Source organism: Drosophila simulans, chromosome X, assembly GCF_016746395.2.
Source record: "Drosophila simulans strain w501 chromosome X, Prin_Dsim_3.1, whole genome shotgun sequence".
NCBI lineage: Eukaryota > Metazoa > Arthropoda > Insecta > Diptera > Drosophilidae > Drosophila > Drosophila simulans.
Window position 1 is genome coordinate 1,876,953 of NC_052525.2, and position 21,246 is coordinate 1,898,198.

The 21,246-nt window shown below is 46.5% G+C and overlaps 1 protein-coding gene across 7 annotated transcripts; it reads left to right on the top strand.

The window, feature by feature from the left end:
* Positions 1-83: 83 nt before the first annotated feature.
* Positions 84-21,206, top strand: LOC6739945 (tyrosine-protein phosphatase corkscrew). Of its 7 annotated transcripts, none has more exons than XM_039296750.2 (11): positions 85-267; positions 827-1,014; positions 1,087-1,213; positions 14,105-14,267; positions 14,952-15,131; positions 15,200-15,317; positions 15,575-16,512; positions 16,587-16,677; positions 16,792-16,981; positions 17,047-17,465; positions 17,546-21,206. In XM_039296750.2, exons 1-11 carry the CDS (start codon positions 254-256, stop codon positions 17,641-17,643), a joined length of 2,526 nt encoding a protein of 841 aa, XP_039152684.1. In that variant the 5' UTR covers positions 85-253; the 3' UTR covers positions 17,644-21,206. The 7 variants fall into 7 exon arrangements, with proteins under 7 accessions (XP_039152683.1, XP_039152684.1, XP_039152682.1 ...); XM_039296748.1 differs by lacking the exon at positions 85-267 and adding an exon at positions 441-757; XM_039296749.2 differs by having other exon boundaries at positions 84-267; positions 17,047-21,206.
* The last annotated feature ends 40 nt before the right edge of the window (positions 21,207-21,246 follow it).

Sequence of the window (21,246 nt, forward strand, 5' to 3'; positions counted from 1 at the left end):
TGGCCGCATGTCCGTGGTGGATGTCCGTGCTGAGTGCTCGCCCAAGATCTGCACCCATTTCGCCTGGCACCTTGTAGTTTTTTTTTTAAGTCGACTGGCCACACCGCACAGCCCAGTAAAAAAATAGTTTTTTTTTTGTATCCAACCAACCAACTGTAAAAATAAGTTTAAACAAAGCATCTACTCATAAGTTTCATTTTTTTCCGTTAAGTGTCAACATTATTTATTTTTTAAGTGTGCATTCAATAAGAAAATGTCATCGCGAAGGTAAATCCAATAAGAAATACGACAATGTTCCGCACACACACGCACGCAGTCTCGCACACACTCACACACACACGGACACACACTCGCAATCACACACGCACGCACGCTCCGCTCCCAACTGGGCTATTTACATATGTATAAGTAGATACAAAAGCAAGGCAGAGCGAAAAAGAAACAGAAACAAAAAACAAAACTGCTGAGATAAAAAGTGCACCAAAGTGTTGGGCGCGGGGGGGCGTCAGGGTGGATGCAGCGGATCTGTTGCCGCTGCACTGCTTCATCCTCAGCCTCAGCCTGTTGCCCACCGCGGAAGCAGTGCGGTAACCAGTGACAATTGACCGAAAACGATGCACACACCCCACTGTGCGCCACTGCACCTGCCACTGATGACCACTTGGTATGCAGGGCCGGAGGGACCGGAGGCTGACCATAAACGACATTCGCACAGTGGCCAGTGGCAGCTGACAACACCCATATGTTTGCCCACCGGGTAACCAGCTCGGCGAGCAGCGACAGTTGTCTAAACTCTGACATAAACCGTATTCCCTCCACTCTGCAGATGGTTCCACCCAACGATATCTGGCATCGAAGCTGAGAAACTGCTGCAGGAGCAGGGATTCGACGGCTCCTTCCTCGCCCGCCTCTCCTCCTCGAATCCGGGCGCCTTCACGCTCTCCGTGCGCCGCGGCAACGAGGTGACCCACATCAAAATCCAAAACAATGGCGACTTCTTTGATCTCTACGGTGGTAAGTGGCTGCCGTTCCCTGCCCCCCACTCGGTCACCCAATTCACCACAGTGAATCGTCCTCCTTTTGCAGGTGAAAAGTTCGCCACACTGCCGGAACTGGTACAATACTACATGGAGAATGGCGAGCTAAAGGAGAAGAACGGCCAGGCCATCGAACTCAAGCAGCCGCTGATCTGCGCCGAGCCCACCACGGAAAGGTGAGTCCCGAGCCGGGTGGCTAGTCCGCAATATGGGATACGGGAACTGGCCTTCTTGAGCGCTTGATAGATGTTGTGCTCAAGGTACTTACATATGTACCTTGATGTGTTCCGGGATTCTGTTTTATTTCCAAGTTGATTATGCCAGGAGAAGATGCTTTAGTCTTACGGCTGGTTGCAACCTTCTGAGGCCATGCCATTGGAATGCCCTCCGAATGGTCGGACTATCTTTTTTTCACACGTTCCGAAATGGACTGACGTCAACGGATGCAAGAGATTCACCTAAAATTGGGTCACCAGCCAAACGGCCAACCTGTTCTCATCGAATTCGATGACCTACATTAGTTCCACTCCGCATTGCCCAAGGACGAATCGTATTTGTTTGCTTTTGGGTCGGATTATTATTCATGCACCATGTTTACAAACGATGTTGTGTGAGCACTCAAGAGTCCAAACATCAGTTTCGAGCACTTTGCTTATCAGGCTTTCTCAAACGCTATCGTGTACTGGGTCCGGTACTGAGACTGGCACTGAAACTGGGAACTGGGAACTGAAATCGAAAGTGGTCCAGGGCCATACTCCGCATCCCTTACTCCCCATTCGCGCTTCTGTCCCAAGACTTTTGTTGCTCTTCCTACGGCGAACAGCTGTTTATTTTTTTGTGCTTTAACCTAAACATTTATCATATATATTACATAGGTTAGATATCAATATTATATGAAATATATATCAACGATCTAGTAGAGTTTAATCTTAGGCACCTTCGACAGCTACTTTATCTCGAACAACTGAAGAACTCAAAAACTAGTACTTCAAACTGAAAATGCTCAGAGATCGAAGCTAAATTAAATCGAATCTAATTACTTAAGGAAGAGAATAAACGTTAGATTGGTAGAATGAGCATTGTACTGAGAACCAAGCACACCTAGCTCAACCGTCTAGTAATAAACATGATGTTGTTAATAACCAGTCAAAACTGCGTTAGATCGATGCTGAGAATGTGGCGGCGGTTCTTGAAGCTTTGCTCTTCACAGCTGGTCTTTCTTCTTGGATTGTCTCCGATACGCAACTCGGTTTCGGGCAGAGATGAGATTTGTGGGTGAATAATTTCTAATTCCACTTAAATCGGGCACCCACACACACCTGTTGCTCACGCAGACACCCACACGCTCATCCACGGGCCCAGGCACACGCAAGCAGTGACCATACAAGCAGTGCATTGTCTTTGTCGCCGTTGTTTTACTGGCGTTCGTTTTCAACCCACACGCGCGAAATACTGTCGATATTTATTGTATTTCTTGCTTATTAATATTTTCGAGCCCGCCCGTCTACCCAAGCCGTCAAATATTTTACGGTTCCCTTTTTCTTTCTTACATTCTTTCTTGTTTGTCGCCTTGTCTCCTTTCTCAATGCCGCGCTTGCTTCTGCTTTTTGTTTCGTTGTTTTGCCTCGTGCGCTGCATTTTCCGCATCCCAACAGGTCAGTCACCTTGACTGGCCACGCCCCCCTCAAATTTGAAGGTGCCCCGGAGAGCAATAGAACCCATCTTGAATCGAAGCAGTAGAAGTTCGCAATTGTATCTCAGGAAATTCGAGCAATCAAATTTGTTTTTTAAACTATATATCGCAAGGAAGAACCTAAAATTATGCTATGCATTGAAATTTAAACATTGGACAGAGACTTTGCCATCTAAAGAGTCCAGTCCACCACCATCAAGATCGCCTTTGTTCGTCAGAGACGTTTGCCCTAAGCCTTCTTTGCCCCCAGACCTGGTTTCCCAGCCCCTCCACCACTCCATGCACTCCAGCCACTCATCCTTGGCTGGAGCTCGTGACGGTTTTAATGTGTATTTTCGATTGTGGTTTATTTTTAAAGCCCCTCGATCCGAGCGGCGTTTATTTTTAGCCTAAGAAGGTGTTGTATGGCTTATAATCGATTTGCGAGTCGCAAAGCACAAATCGTTTGATTGGCGGTGACGTCAAACGAGGGATGCGATCGAAGGCAATCATAATTACACATATATATTTAGGGGTTGATCATGAGGATATTTACATACATTAAGCTCGAGAACGTCAATCGTCCGAAAAGTGGGTTTATTATGGGGTGTGGAAAGTTACGCGGTCAGCTTTTTATAAATCAATTCGTCTGCCTTCTGTTGCGAGCCCCTCAAGCCAAGCTAATATGCATAGAACGGGGAGTATTAGTTCCATCTATGCTTGGCTACTTTACAAAATCGGGAATTTCTATTGAGCTGGCTAAGGGAGAGATGTGAAAGATGCCATTAGAAATGCATTTGCCTTCTGAATGGCCCAGACATTCTCCAACATTTACCAACCAATTCCCCCGCTTCCAGCAATATTCCCGCGACATTTCGCCATCCGATTGCATTTCCATTTCCATTTCCAATCCCAATTACATTTCTCGACGTTGATCTTGACCTTTGATCGAGTCAGAACTGCGATTGGAGTGCAACCGAATTGCAAATCACTCGATGTAATGCGGTTAGGTTGTTTTTGTACACTGTTTGTCTACCTGCCCACTTAATCGTTGCAATTAATTGCAAGATAATTGTAAATTGCTTTAGTTTCGCGCACTTTCTTCCATAGCTCAGTCGATCTGTCAAGGAGTAAGACAAATCTGACAATCGTCAATTAAGCCATCGAATTGTTTGTGTTGGGCGATACTTAATGGATACTGGGTACTAGTGGGTAATGGCGCCCCACCTACCCCACTACCCAGCTCCCACTTGAGCCCCAGATCCAACCCCTGTGGGTTCGCCCTTGCCCATCCGTCGCTCTCGAGTGCCTCAAATGCTAAATGCTTTCAATTTTCGCCATTAAGACAAGCCTACAAATGGTTTATAAATTATGCCGTGCACGTAGCTGTAGCTGTAGCTGTATATGTATCTCTATCTGTATGTGTATGTGTATCTCTACCCCAACCTCCAATGTATCCGGATCTGTCGCTGTATCTGTATCTGTATCTAAGGCATCAGCCATAACACCAGCGGCAATAAATGTCTATAAAGGGTACACTCGAAGAAAAGTACCGTGACATGAACTGTTTCATTTGCTCCAAGTTACATATGAGAAAACCCTATGCAGTTTTTACTCAAACGTTAGAATAGGAAATCAGAGATTAGAACAAGGCGATTGAAGAGCCTTTCAAATGGAAGAGTGGTGTTCTCTCTCGCTGTGCACATATGTACGCTTTAAATTGGATTGTGCAAACACGCACATGTACTCATCCATATGCACGTATTTGGCGGCAGGTACTTGGCCGCCCGTCCGCCCCACCTGCCGCCACTCTAACACCCATGCTCGGTGCCCTCGATCGTGCCATCCGTCACATACTCCACCAGCTGTGGATGCGTCGGCCCCGTGGAATTGCACCCACTGCCTCGCCATGGCCTGCATGTGGAACGGATGGTCCATAGTCCCCGGGCACGCAGCATCATCGCCAGATACTTTGATCATTAGGTAGATTGATGGATGTAGCGCACAACTGTACCGCACCAGAAGTGCCAAGTGAACCAGACCTACTTGCTTGTATAATATCTGTATAATTGTACTCTAATTGTCGACATCAAAATCAAATATTAATCGATCAACTGCATTGAAACAGACGGCTGAACTGTGCTTCCCATTTGATGATCACTATTATCAATCAAACACTGCAATTTATGGGTAAACTTCATTTTCGATTCTGGAAAATAAATCTAAATAGATTGTATAGACTGGATTGTGAGCACTGTTCCTTTACATGGCCAGCGCATCACACCTGACCCAATGATGTTTAGCTATAAGCAAATCGCAAATGCATTATCATTGCACTGCAGCGGCTAGTTTTTGATGTGCTTTCCCTTTGTAAATCCCACGAACTGAATTAAATTTAAAACGCACGTATGTATGTGCACGCCAATCGAGATGATCGCTCATTATATTTGGTATCCTAAACTGCCCAGCACATGACAATTTAAAGCTACCGGCACGAACCGCAAATGCGTCCGTCTCGCAATTAAATATTCAGGTAAATCCCTCGCCAAAACATCGCCAAAACAAAGAGCCACAAAGAAAACGAGGAAAGATTCGCGTCAATAAATGGGGATGAGGGATTGATTCGACGGACCGAAAATCAAAGTTGCGGGGGGCCAGGCCAACGAACCGACCGAATATCCCAACCCAATCCAAAGGAATACTTTTCCGCCACTAAGCAGCCGTGAGTCCCCTGCTATTTACAAAAAAGTGTTACATGGAAGCACTCACGTAGCATTCCATCTAATAGTATGAATTACGACACTGATCGTAAATCTCGGGATATATTTTTGGCTGGTGGAGCATGGCAAAAATGGAGCAGTATCATAAATCTCGGCCGCTATGGGGAAGCCCACCTGGCGACAACTGAAACTGGGCTCGTCTCTCTAGGCTTGGAGATTGGGAAACGCAACATGTTTGGCAGGAGCTAGCGATACTAACAGATACATGCAATTATCCTATAAAACTTTAAACACACTGTTTTGGTGCTTGAGTTGGTGCCACGAATCCTTCATTGCCAGAAAACAGTATGATTTCTTGTTAACAAGCTGAGTTTCAGCTGAAAAATGCAGCCCACGCCCACCAGCGGTGAATTTATGATTTGTAAATTATTTGCAAATAATATAAGTAGTTCTCCTAATTGCCTCTTCCCGTCTATTTTTGATTTACCCCTTTCTGGGTGGGGTCGCAAAGTACTCATTTTAAAATTTACCAGATACCCAGCTCACAAATGCCCGGTATAATGGCCCATAAACTATACTCTCTGGCATTTGCCGCAAAACAGTTCTGTTGGTTTTTGGCTGATTTAGTGCGAACACGTCTGTACAGTGGTCCCCGCATCGACCCACAATCGATTTGCGATTGTCTATTGCCAATTGGCTATTGGCTATTGGCTTTTGGCGACTGAGTAACCCATTTCGAGGAGCTGTCGCCGCGCACTCGGTCCGGCACGCTTCACCAACGGATTGGGCTTCGGCTTCGGCTCACCTGGCTGCCATCCCTGGGTGCCGAGACCAAATCTTAATCCCAATCCCAATTCGGAGTGGCGGGCAATCAGTGGTCGGCACATATGTAGCTGTGTGCCTGGCATACTAACCATCCCCCGCCTCCGACTGAACAATAAATTATGTTTATTTCTTGCCCACTCCCCGTCGCACCTACGAATGGTTTTGGCTGTGCCCAAATGCGGTCTGGGTCTCCAGCAACGAAATCGGGATAGCCAAGGTCGCGGAGCTCAGGAATGGAGCACTGGGGGATACTGGGACTGGCTGTCGCTCTGGCACCTCGCACCGATCAAGTTTGTTTCTGGGTAGGGCGGCACTCACGGCTCTCACTATTTCGCCGGAACTTTTAGTAATTCCAAACGTAATGTAAACACGTTGGGTAGGCTATTGGTCAATGCCACTTCTAAATTGCGTTACTCGATCATTTCTAAGAACTTTAACTTGCGAATGGCCAATGTTGGCCTCGCTCTTAATTCTGCGTCGATTGCAAACAGGTACCTCAAATCATCTCTATTCTCTACTCACTTTTAATGCACTTCTCGTCTTGCAATGACTAATATTTTTAACCGACACCTAACTGCGCCCAGAAGCCCCATGTGGTTTCCACGGTGCTGGTCCACCTGGCCTGGGACATCCTGTTTGCATTGATGCATGCATGCATAGCTACATGGGGTTTCCCCGACTGGTTTCAGCTGAGCATTTTCAATTTTGATCGAACACTTCGGAGACAATTTCCATTGAGTGGATTTTGAATGTGGTTTGGGTAACGAGTTCTAGTTGGTTTCCAGCGAAAAAACAATGACGAAATGTTGGAAAAAAATAGTTCGTCATCGTTGGGAGGCATGAATACGGGGCTGGAAGTTAAGTGTTGCTAGATCGCAGTTCGCAGGCTGTCGCACGTCGAACGATTCTGTTTTGCTGGCCAAAAAATAAAAAGATATTCTGCGCACGTTCGCACCTCTGACGTCTGCGCCTGCGCTGTAAGAGAGCTTTGGCACTGCTCGCTTCTAGCTCCCACCTACCCAACTACCAACCTGCCCACCTGCCCACCAACCCACCTGCCCCCCAGCAACCCAGCTCCTTGCCTAGATGGCCGCCACAGTAGTTGCTGTGCGGCTTCAGTTTCATTTCCGGTGGCAGGCAACGGACGGCGCTAAAAGCGCTTTTTGTATTTGCTTTCTTACAAGCCAACAACACACTCATATCACGAAATGACCATTTTCGGATTGGAATTAATCTTATGTGCTTGCTTTTCGAAATGTGTATGATTCGGATTCTGATTGCGATGAAGTCCGTGACTCATCCAGGAGTACAGTCATTATGAAATCAGCATAGAGTGGAGCCGCTATACATATTTATAGGCTTTAGCGTGGCTCTAGCACTTAATTGAAAGTAAATGAAAAGTAAAAGTGTCATTTTTTGCAATGTTGATTGCAATGTAAAGTGCTTTCGCTTTCTGAATAAACCGTAAGTGGCGTCCACAGGATGGCTACAATTAAGTGGCGCCCGCTGAGGGGCCAAGCAGCTTGAAGGTACTGCAACAGGAGCCAACGGAAAGCTGTGCACACACCCACTGCCAATCAATTCCAAAGTTACGTCTTTCGCTCCGTTTTATTTACTGTTTTTTTTTGTATTTATTTGTGACTTCTGGCTCGCTGACAGTAAATAAAGCCCATAAATAAAAACCCCCACCCGCGAGATCGACAGGAAGGGCTAACCAGAGCGCCGGCTGGATTTAAAAACAAAAAGCGCCGTCCGCAGCCAGTCAAGATTCAGATTCATTCATACCCCAGCGCTTAGAACACCACCAGGCCACAGCTCCCGTCCGAGAGATATAGCCACTAAGAGAGAGCGGAAGAATCGAATCGCAAAGAGAGGAGCCGCGCTGAGACAACGTCAAGAATCCGATTTCGATTCCGATTGCGATTTCGAATCCGAGGCAAAAAGCTTCAGACTCGGCAGCAGGCGCTTCATTCTCGAGTTGTGATCCAACGGGTTAGCAGCTCAGCTCAGCTCGCAAGCAGTCGCCGTTCGTCGTCGAGCGGCAAGCAGTTCGTTTCGTTTCTACTGGCGCCCAACAAGTTCCATCGAGTGTTTTTGTTTTTTTTCGAAGACAAAGCGCGAAAATTATGCCTTCAGCCACATTTGTCCTGGAGCATTTGATGGCGGCACAATCGCGACTCGACGAGCAGGCCGCATCCCCAGCAGAGGTCAAACCCACCAGCACCACCAGCACCATCAGCACCAGCAGCACCACCGTGGCCACCAAGGCCATCAAAGTCAAGTCGTACGAAAAGAAGCTGTTGCTGGCTCTCAAGAAGATTGTGCAATAATAAACGAATGCGGGGTAAACAGCACTCTATTTGACAAACTGTAGACATTTCCCCCTAATCGAGCTGACTAAGATCAATAAAAAGCAAACAGAGAAGCACAACAAACAGCGGCAAAAAAAAAAAAACAAGAATTCTAGTTTTTGTGCTTTCAGTGTGTGTTCGTGTGTGTGGGCAAGTTGTTACATAAAACAAAAACAATAACAAAATAAAAAAATAATAAGAAACACCCCAGCCGAGACGCATTTTTCCGCAGTGGAATACTACTATCTAAGCTTCTTTTTGTTTTGGTGTGTGCGAGAAAACGAGTGTGAAGAAAATGCTGTTCAACAAATGCCTGGAAAAGTTGTCCAGCTCGCTGGGCAGTGTGGTCAATCACAAGCTGCAGGAGAAACAAGTCTACAACAATAACAATATCAACAATAACAATAACAACACGCTAAACAACAACAATGCGTACAACAACCAGCGAAACTTTGAGTACGAAAGAGCCATACAGGCGCACTACGGAAGCAAGGGAAGACGCTCGGAGGAGCGCGAGAGGAGCGGCAAGTTCAAGGCCAGCAAGGGTCGGAAAGCAAAGGTCACCCCACCAACGGAGACACCCGAGGCCCAGGAGCCGGCCTGCAAGAACTGTATGACCCACGACGAGCTGGCCCAGATCATAAAGGGCGTGGCCAAGGGCGCTGACGCGCAGAGTAATCGAGACAACCGACTGCAGCGCAGACGTCGTCCTCTCTCCGCCCAACCCTCCGCCTCCGCCTCCACGTCGACGGAATCGCTGCACCGGCTCACACCCAGTCCGCAGGCCTCCTACCCGGCCACGCCCACCTCCTGGACAGCCACCCCGCCCCAGTTCCCAGCCGCCTTCGGCGGCGCCAGCTGCTCCAACAGCACGCTGTCCCTCTTGGCCACCATGCGCGTCCAGCTCCATGGTTACACGTAAGTTCGGGTCGCCCAAAAACGACAGCAGTCCAGTCCAGAGTGTTAGAAAAAGAGCAGCGTTCTGCTGATTTGGGGCGCGTGCGAAATTAGGCACTAATTGTTATTGGAGTGCGAGTAATGAAGTTGTCAGGCTCTGCGAACTAAGCGATACCCCGTAGCAGGTTTAATGGTATTTCGAGTTGCCATCGCATCGTAGTATGCCCCGCCTGTCAGTCACATGTCGCGGAGTAGCAGACGATTCGAGGGAAGTCTGGAGCCAATCTGCTGCCCATCAACATTAACCCTAATAAGGCAGGCAATCACAGGCAGTTGACGCCGCAACAAAGCAAAAAAAACAGCGCAGCACATACTGTCATGTGTTCAGAATTGCCACGCAAAATGAGTAAATATTTACGCAAAGCATTCGACTCGAAAACAAGCAATCGTAAATTGACGTTCTAATATGAATGAATTTCCGACTGCCAAATGGCGAGTGAAGAGAAGGTGAAGGGAGTGGAATGGCAAATGGCAGGGGGCCCAGCTCAGATCGCCACTCAAATATGGTCACATATCAACATATCAACCCCCCCACACAATTGGCCCGTTGTCAAGTCGGGCTGCGATATTGGTTCTTTCATTTAGAGCTGAAGATTGAGTTATTGGTTAGGCACTGGCTAATGGATAATGGCCAATGCGATAGACACCCCCCTCCCCCCTGGCGAAATTACGCACTTGTAGAACCGGGAGAGTTCGGCGAAGTGCCCACTGCAGACATCGTATCTTGGCCCACTGCCAGGTCGGAATTATCTCTTCACTCGCGCCCGGAATGTTTACCCATGTCCCGCTGTTACGCTGTCCGTCGTCCGGCGTCCACATTCCCCAAAGATTCCATCCCACTCCGTGTCTGATCTTGGTGTTTATCTGCCCGGCTGTGCCATGTGCCGTCCGATTGTTTGTGTGGGCTGGCCCCGTCTTGGCGATCTCGATTCGCACAGTACCCCCAGAATATTTAAGAACACTCGCATATGTATCTGCTGGACTATTATGTCCCATAAATTATCTTTGACTTTTAGTTGAGCCCGGATTGGTAGTGCAGTCGGTTTCGGTTGTTGGTTATTTATTTCGATTTTTATCGCAACGGATTCATTATCGCTGAACGTGTTGATTGGCTCGTTAACTGGATCTTTGTTTTTCAAATTTATGCTCAGCTTTTATAGGTATCCTGCTTAAGGGCCATCTTCTTGTCATTATCCTGAAACGCACATAATGCCAAATGATCTGAAGATGACGTTCGAATAGCTTTGACAGCTTAATCGGCGTGATTTCCGGATTTCACTTGTCACTTCACTAGGTCAACAATGGGGCAGCTCCGTCCTCCACCCTCCGCCTTCTAGCACTATTAATCTTCCGATGGTTTTTCTTCTCGCCATAAGGCTGATTAACGATTTATGAAATTGCTTTTCCCGTAATGGATGGATTTCGAGAGCTGTCTTCTGTTTTGCATATTTCCGTTTATTTTTCCGTTGCACAACCGTGAGCTGTGGCTACTGATCAAATGAAAGCGTTTTATTTGTGCAAATTCATGACGTCGGGCGACTACAAGATGCTCTCAGTGGAAAGGCCCAATTATGATCTGTGGGGTTTGTAACTCCATGGAAATTTTACAATCCATTCCCAGACTCTCCCCAACTAGTACTTTTCCCCGTCCAGTTCTCCAACTCCACATCGTTTATATGGTTATTTTGACAGTTTGAACCGTTCAAAAGTGCAATGTTTTGAATAGACTGTACTACTACTTCACACACTGCTTGCGAGTGGGCGGTTAGGGTATGGGCAAGCAGCTCATTCAATAATTCAATAAGTATCTTGCCGACTTTTAAGTTAATTAATTGAAGGCCTCGTTCCCCTGCTTCCGCGCTCCCCCTCGTAACCCCAATACCAGTCGTTTCGCTGCCGCCTTTCCAGGTGCGTTGCCACACAAAAAGCAAAATAAACCTGTGACAAACGAAACGACTAAAACACTCAGGGGGGATCTGTACATGTATTCGGATATTGTGTACGAATACGCTGCACATATTCGTGTGTGCATGTAAATCTGTTTGTTGACCTTAGCGGCGCTTTCATGAATGGCGCGCAGCTTCCTCCGTATGTAAATACAAATACGCCGCATTCGCATTCGCTGCTGTAAGTGTAACTGTAAATGATGCAAAAAGGTGCGAAATTTTCACTGACGTACTCGGGTGGTGGTAGTTCCATCTGCTTGTATTTTTAACCCCCAGTCTGCCCGATTTAAATCGCTGAGTGAGAGCGCAGCAGAAGCAATTTGTGTTGCTTTGTATTATCGTCACAGTGCTAAATTTAAAGATAAACACCGAAATATGGGTGGAGACGGAGACACAGTTTGGCAGCTCTGCAGTTCGGCAGAATGACACAAAGGATATCAGCGATATGATCGATGTGGGCTGCGATAATTGCTAAGTTCAACTCGATTGCACGGGGTCAGACGGCAGAGGGCGATGCGTCCCCGAATTGCAACCATCTCAGCTACGGCGATCGCGAACAAGCGATCGGCCAACAATACACAAATGTGCTAATAGATGTTGTCCGAAAACTGTGAATTGTCTTATGCAAATAACTTGAGAACCTTTCCATACGCAAATCGTGTGTGAGTGTTGAATCATCCGAAAGAATGCGCAGTTCGTATTTACGAATATCGGAAATCGGAAGCATTTTTCCAGAAATTCTAAATTTTGCCTAGATGAAGATAGAGGAACCTGAGGTAAGGAGCTTTCGATTTGGTGCAAGCAGTGCACAGTTCCCGCCTACATGTAAGCAAGCAGTGCACACCAGTGCATAGACCTGCTTGTAATGGATTTATAACTTCCGTTTTGCTAAAAATAAACCCATCAAACTCATTCTTATCACTCCCAACCGATCGGCTTCGCATTTGGCCACCTTGAATCTGTAACAAGCTGGCAAAGCAGAGCGAACGAGCGAGCGAGAGAGGGAGATGGTGAGCGAGACGGGCGGGACAGCATGAAATGCCCGACACTTTGTGGCTCTAATGTAATGTTAATTGTTTCCACACGGACTTCTATTAATAGCCAGGCCAGCACACGGAAGATGAATTGATTTCGCTGACTAAAAAGCAAATCAATATGCACAGAAAGCATTTATATTCAATATCGCCAAAACGAAAACTACGAAAAAATGGTGTTTACTTTGCTTCACCCATGAGTCGAACTAAAAGACGTGAAGAAATTCCAGCGGAGGAGATTACCATTACCATTTGAAAATTACATATGCATTGTTTTCTGTGTAGCGGCTCCTAGCACTTGCCGCATACATTATACATGAGTTTTGAGTCTTAGTTTTAGTTCCCACACCCCGATTCTCGCCGCATCGATGACATATTTTATGATATCTATGACCCCAGGCGCTAAATTGAAACCGGCTTAAGGACAACTCAATGTTGTCAATTGTTTCTAGATTTTTGCTCGAATTCCGTATTTTTGCGTTTGGTTCGCTCAATGGCGACGAACTCGAAAGCGGGCTAAGAGATGGACAGCACAACAGCAGCACGCGGTCTATAATGGCATTCAGAGCAAGTTGTTTGGGCTAGTGTTATTTATGCAAATCAGTAGGAGGGAGGCAAAGCAGATCCAATGAACCCATTGTGTGTAGGCCAACGGCGGACATCGGTGTGATAGTGTGGAAATCGAGGTGATAGAAACAGATGATTTAGTTTCGTTCGGCAGAAACAGAAACACCAAACTCCACTGCACAACTAGTGCTCCGCTTAGCCGAGCTCTATTTGAGTCTAAGCCGACTTTAGCCGCCTTTTTCTGTGTCACATGGCAAAAATGCGCTTCCAACTGCAATTGCCATGGCGATGACAATCTCAAGTCTGTCAAGCCAACTAAGCTGAGCAGGCCAGACGGGTAGACTTATAAGTCCCGGCCCCCAGTAGCTGGCTTCGACTCAACTTGCGCTTTTCCACACGGCGTATGCGTGTTTTCGCCACTATTGCCGTTGTTATTGCAGTTGTCGCCTTGCATTTGACTGTTTTCTTCGAACTTTTGCTGGTGTGTGCTTTAGCACATACATATACATACGTACAGTGAGCCCTCCTCCCAGTTCCCAGTGCGCCCTCAAAAGCTCTAAGCTATGCTTACACTTTTAGTTCTACTCGTAAAGACCTGGCAATGATGGCCTTTACTACTAATCCTATTCGAATAAAATCCCAGTGAATGTTCCCAGTGAAGTTCCACCCACCGAGTACCGACTGTACCCATATTCGATTCGTATTGCGCTGTTTGTTGCTGCTTTTTGTTGGTATTGCGGTTGCTGCTGTTGTTGCTGTTGCTGGCTCTACTATTTTGCGCTTTTGTGCGCTTCTCGTATAGTTTGTAATTGCATTTTGAGCGCTCACGTAGTCGCCAGTCGAGCACTCAGTCAGTCAGTCAGTCAATCGCTCAGTTCGTTCAGTGGATGCGCCATCGATCGGTACAGATGGCCACAATTACATATACATATCTACGAATCACAGCCGAACTATTTAAGTCATATATCCTAACAACCTCCTCTTTCTCTCCGCAGATGGTTTCATGGCAATCTTTCCGGAAAGGAAGCGGAAAAATTGATCCTGGAGCGGGGCAAGAATGGTTCGTTTCTCGTCCGTGAATCTCAGAGCAAGCCTGGCGACTTCGTCCTTTCCGTGCGCACGGACGACAAAGTAACGCATGTCATGATTCGATGGCAGGTATGTTGAATACGTAACCCCCCAACTAACCAGATTTTATAGTCGCCCCTTGCCCCTCGCCCCTCGCAGGGTGCAAAATGCAAATGCAAATCGATGGCAGTGCAGCAACAAAGTCGCACTGGCCATAAAGTTCCTCATAGCGCGACCTTGGCTCTACAGTCGAGTCGTATGTATGTATGTGCACATAAACTCTACAGTTGAGCCTCCCTAACTACGATGGTTGCTCGAGCGGAGTGGAAAGAATATTATAAAATCAATTGGCAATAATATATTTAAACTCGTTCATCTTGAACGCATTTTGCCATCCGTAATTATGGTTAACATTATCGAAGGCCTACTGTTTAAACTCCGAAACATGCCTGCTTTGCCTTGGCGCGGGCAAACTGCTTGCGCCAGGAGCTTCAACCAGGTCAAGCAGTGCAGTTCCAGTTTCAGCGTAATTCCCCCAAAACAATTTTTCCACTATTACTATAACTTTAGCCGTGAGCGCGGTTTCTGCGGTTTGCGGCTGCAATTATGCCATTTACATGTCTAGCTGGCCTTTTTCCCATTTGACATTGAAGTCACGTTTTCGATTTTATTAGCTAATCTCTCGACGCTCCATCGAACTCGGAGATAGACTCTCCACCACGTGTCCCCCCATTAAAATGCCACGATAACAATAGAGTGATTTCCCGATTGCAGGACAAGAAGTACGACGTCGGCGGCGGGGAATCCTTTGGCACCTTGTCGGAACTGATCGATCACTACAAGCGTAATCCCATGGTGGAGACGTGCGGAACCGTGGTGCATCTGCGACAGCCGTTCAACGCCACGCGAATCACGGCGGCTGGCATCAATGCCCGGGTGGAACAGCTGGTCAAGGTGAGTTCCCTCTCTCTGATAGCAGTGATTGTGGAGCACACTAATCCCGAGGTGGCTTTCGATTCTAGGGAGGTTTCTGGGAGGAGTTCGAATCACTGCAGCAGGACAGTCGGGACACTTTCTCGCGCAACGAGGGCTACAAACAGGAGAACCGCCTCAAGAATCGCTACCGCAACATATTGCCATGTAAGTATAGAAATCCACTAAGATCCGTTAGGAGCCCCAAAATCTTGACTCATAAAAACAGTTATACTTTCTGCTATATGAAAACTCTTCTGATGATGAAAAAAACCAATAGCTGTTCAGAACAGTTGTTCGTTCATCTATATGACCAAGTTATGATATAAATTCCCTTTGCCAAAGCCGTGATTCCAAACTATAAAATAATTTGTTTTTTATTTGCCATGCCAAATTTCTAACCTATTTCCCTGTCCGCTTTCCAGACGACCACACGCGCGTCAAGCTGCTGGACGTGGAGCACAGCGTGGCCGGAGCCGAGTACATCAATGCCAACTACATACGGCTGCCCACCGACGGCGACCTGTACAACATGAGCAGCTCGTCGGAGAGCCTGAACAGCTCGGTGCCCTCGTGCCCCGCCTGCACGGCTGCCCAGACACAGCGGAACTGCTCCAACTGCCAGCTGATGAACAAGACGTGCGTGCAGTGCGCCGTGAAGAGCGCCATTCTGCCGTATAGCAACTGTGCCACCTGCAGCCGCAAGTCGGACTCCCTGAGCAAGCACAAGCGCAGCGAATCCTCGGCCTCTTCATCGCCCTCCTCCGGCTCTGGGTCCGGACCAGGATCGTCGGGCACCAGCGGAGTGAGCAGCGTCAATGGACCCGGCACACCCACCAATCTCACGAGCGGCACAGCCGGATGTCTGGCCGGCCTGCTAAAGAGACACTCGAACGACTCGTCCGGGGCTGTCTCTATATCGATGGCCGAGCGGGAACGCGAGAGGGAGCGCGAGATGTTTAAGACCTACATCGCCACCCAGGGCTGCCTGCTCACCCAGCAAGTGAACACCGTAACGGACTTTTGGAACATGGTCTGGCAGGAGAACACGCGAGTGATCGTCATGACCACCAAGGAATACGAGCGCGGCAAAGAAAAATGCGCCCGCTACTGGCCGGACGAGGGTAGATCGGAGCAGTTCGGCCACGCGCGGATACAGTGCGTCTCGGAGAACTCGACCAGTGACTACACGCTGCGCGAGTTCCTCGTCTCGTGGCGGGATCAGCCGGCGCGCCGGATCTTTCACTACCATTTCCAGGTGTGGCCGGATCACGGAGTGCCCGCCGATCCGGGCTGTGTGCTCAACTTCCTGCAAGATGTCAACACGCGTCAGAGTCACCTGGCTCAAGCGGGCGAGAAGCCGGTAAGTTTGACTTCGATCATTCTTGGGACATCATTGGCTTTAACCAAATACCCCTCTCTATTGATTGTTTGTAGGGTCCGATCTGCGTGCACTGCTCTGCGGGCATCGGACGCACTGGCACCTTCATTGTGATCGATATGATTCTCGATCAGATTGTGCGCAATGGTAAGTTTGAACGATTGAGTGTGGTCAAGAATTGATAACTAAAAAAGGAGACAATTCAAGCCACATAGATTTTGAACCTTATTAAAGCTCTTTTCCCTATGTGTTTCCTCACAGGATTGGATACCGAAATCGACATCCAGCGCACCATTCAGATGGTCCGATCGCAGCGTTCCGGTCTTGTGCAAACCGAGGCGCAATACAAGTTCGTCTACTACGCGGTGCAGCACTACATACAGACCCTGATTGCCCGGAAACGAGCTGAGGAGCAGAGCCTGCAGGTTGGCCGCGAGTACACCAATATAAAGTGAGTGGATTCTGAGAGACTGCGTAAGAGTGTCCGTCTAATGGCAATCTTATCCCACCATCCAGGTACACGGGCGAAATTGGCAACGATTCACAAAGATCTCCATTACCACCAGCAATTTCTAGCATAAGTTTAGTTCCGAGTAAGACGCCACTGACGCCGACATCGGCGGACTTGGGCACTGGGATGGGCCTAAGCATGGGCGTGGGCATGGGCGTCGGCAACAAGCACGCATCGAAGCAGCAGCCGCCGTTGCCGGTGGTCAACTGCAACAATAATAACAACGGCATCGGCAATAGCAGCTGCAGCAACGGCGGCGGGAGCAGCAATACCAGCAGCAGCAACGGCAGCAGCAACGGCAACATCAACGCCCTGCTGGGCGGCATCGGCTTGGGGCTGGGCGGCAATATGCGCAAGTCGAACTTTTACAGCGACTCGCTGAAGCAGCAACAGCAGCGCGAGGAGCAGGCTCCGGCGGGAGCAGGTAAGATGCAGCAGCCGGCGCCGCCGCTGCGGCCGCGTCCTGGCATACTCAAGTTGCTCACCAGTCCCGTCATCTTTCAGCAAAATTCAAAAACATTCCCAAAGACATGATCGGCTTGCGACCGCCGAGCCATGCGCCTGCGTTGCCGCCGCCACCGACACCGCCGCGCAAAACATGACAAATGAATTTCTAAGTCGCGACGCCCCCTTGACTCGCCCCCCTGACACCCACCTCCCCCCACACGCACACAGACCACATGTGGTTTTCATTTTAAATGTCACCCAGCCGCCGCCCCAAACCCAAAACCCAATCCCTCGACTATGTTTTACTGTTGTACCACGTTCTACGTTTTTTTTTAATAATTGTAATCTATATACTTTTTTGTAATTGTGTGTAATGTAATGTTTAGTTTTATGTTATTGTCTCGCTTTATGTTGTAAGTGTTCCCTGCACACGCAAAGCAGTAACCCCACCACCACCCCAAACCCCAAAACCCAGGCATATTTATGTAGTAGTATTTTAAGAATCCCCGAACCGGTAGTTGAGGATACAATCTGGGCGGAACTGCAGCAGATCCGCCAAAAAAAAACACATTTTTAAGCAGAATCGCAGCAACAAAATGATAACCCCCGTTCCCTGTTCCAAACCGCTTGAATTTGGCGGAATTGGCATTAATAGTATTTCACTTTCTTGAAAATATTCGCTTTAGATGAGAAAATTGACTTGTGACAAATATTTACATGTATTGCGCTGGTTACAAACCACAAAAGTTGTTTAACTTTAAATTTTACGAATCGCATGTTTGAAAATAGTTGTAGTTTCCCATTTGGGAATCATTGAAATATCCATTTATAAAGGGAAATCTAGTTCTGGCACGTTCAATTTGAATCGGTTAATTTCTAATCTAGTTGGCGAAAAAGTGAAGAAAAGTGAAGTCCACCTCCTCCAAATTCAACTTGAAACGGAAACGAGTTACCGGTTGGAGTGCAAATAAAGTTTTTAGTGTAGTAAGTGTTGACAAAATCGATAGAGAAGAAATTAGCGGAGTAACTGAGGCAGTAAGCACGTAACGATAATGATACAAAAAGCGTTGATTGTGATTCGAGTGACAGCGAGAACAGAAACTGAAACAGTAACAGTAACAGATGAGAACAGATGCGAATGAGATCAGAACAGAACAGAACAGCGGAGACGCCAACCGAACAGAACATAAATGAACAGAAGAGAACAGATTAGAGGTAAAAGAAAAAGCTAAGAAGCGCTTAAGCGTGTCGTCCCTAGAATAAGAAAACTAATATTACAGCTCGACAGATCCAGATTCAGATCCAGATCTATATCTCTAGCAGCCAATTTCTGATTTCCCCTTCCCCCTTAGTTTTCCCATTAATTTAGTGATTGTGTGTATATTTTTAATTGTATATTGAAGATTATTTATAGCGATTGTCCATTGTGTTACATTTCAAATGATCGAAAGAATTGTATTTAGAAATTTTGTACTTTAGAAATTATGCATTAATTGTGTGTCTGTGTCTCTCTACCCAGTCTCCCTATCTCTGTCTCTCTCTCTCTCCCTCACCCTCTCTGTCTATGCACGAGTGTTTTTAACTAAGTTTATTATTTCAACGCTGAAGCGTAATCAAACTATATATGCAATATTTAAGCACAGTACCTTGGGCGCTGCAAAGAAATTAAAAAATTTTAAATAAAAACAAACTGCTAAATCATAAATACAAAATATATACAGGAAGGAATAACTCAAAATCGGCAGCAGCGAAATGTAAATCAATTAGATTATTGTGCAAATTTGAGTAATATATTTAAAACATACCCTTATTTTATCTTATTTAACTTTATGCTTTTGTAAGTGCTTTAAATTGTTATTCATCTTGATCTTGCGAAAAAAAAGAAAAAACCACAAAACTGAAAAACGAATACAAAACTAAAAAACAACAAAAATTATATTTGTATTTATACAGAAAAATAAAACATTTTATATGCGATACACGAAAGCACATTATTTTTTATTTTCCCCGCATGTTTGTTGAACGCTTTTCCCTTTTTGGTTCTCAACTCCAGTTAAGTTACCACACATCACCAACGAACTGAAAGAAACCCGAACACTTTGGAACATAGCCTTATATAAAACGCCTCGACGACCAAGACGGAAAGTTGAATCACACCACGGAGAAGAGGGAGTCACCTCCCGTCTCCCAGTTAGAACAATAAGTAATCATGTGTTCACCCCCACCACCCACTCGAATCTAAACTGACCCCTGACCTTCCACCAAAGACACCAGAATAATAATATTCGAATGTCTTTGCTTCCACCCACCATCTGAGCACTAGCGGGTGATCCCGATCGGACGACAAACGTGTGTGTAAGTGCGTGATCTAGTACTTTATATAGTTAGCCTATAATACGATTATTCAAATGGAATACGTCGAAGCCTGGCTTCGACTGGGCGGCGACCTAGTGGCCCCCAAAAAACGAAGGTGAATCCGAATATGAATCCCACTGGGGATACGATATGTTTTGATCTTGGAGCGCGGGTCCCCAAAGTCCCGCGCTTCTTGTGTTGAATTTTTATAGCATATAGACAGAGGTGGATATCGGATATGGATATTGAAGAACGCAGTCCAATGGAGCAGCCGGCGGAGGGAGAGATGAATGCCAAAGCACAAAAGCCAACAGCAACAAAACACCAATAGGCCTCATCGCAGTCATTTGACCACAAATCTCACAAACAACGATGTTATAATCAATAAGAACGAACCAAAATCAAAATAACGACGTGAATATTGAGGGAGGGATCGATGGAGACCCAAACACCAAAAAAAAAAAAAACAAGAGCAAGGAAACGCTTTAAACTTAAATAATTCTAAAATTGTATCTAGGCAATATCGAAATGTAATACATACACCAACTATCCATAGTAGACAAACAAACACCAAGAAGAAATTGCTTGAGTGACTTACTTTAGATAACGATATTCTCGGGTAGGACCTCGAAACCCCAGCAACCGTAGCCTCGGACCTCAACCGATTTCCCCGTGCCCCCGACCCGAATCCAACCCAACGTCCCCTCCTCCAGTACGTCTATAAGCTAACCACGCGATCCAACCTCAACCCGTGTTCATAATCCGATGAGAAGTTGTTCGATTTTTAGTGAAACCTCGGTGCGGTTTCGATGTTGCAAGAATTAAAACCAAATAGAGACGACGTTTTCTTTGTTCAAATGTTGCCAATTTGCAAAATACAAGTGTTACACTACCATATAGCATATGGAGTATGAATAATATATATTTAGATGCGAAATACAGCTCGGTACTCAGCTCAGTAGCATTTTCATTGAGCCCAAAACGAGACGGCGAGGCAAACGTTTATGTATGCATCAGTATACAAGGAGCGGCTGAGAGGTAGTTCTCCTCCTGCCATATAAAATATTAATCGACCTAAACGCATTAGACATCCGTGTAGAATACTGCGATTTGATTGGAACTATAGATAACAATCCAGAACAAATGGTAAACGAGCCCACGACGAAACGCGATTGACGCAATAAACAATGTTTTCGTAGCTCTAGATCGTAAGATAAACAAATTGATGAAACGCAACAAAACGATCGAGACAAAAATCGAGACAAAAGGCAACACCAAATAAATTGTAGACAAAACCAAAGTCGTTGTAATGTTGAAGCAAATCTATATGTAAATCAATCTGCAAGCGCTAACTAAACGTAACGTATTCTACATTTTTATGTGTCTGCATATTTGAAAGAAAA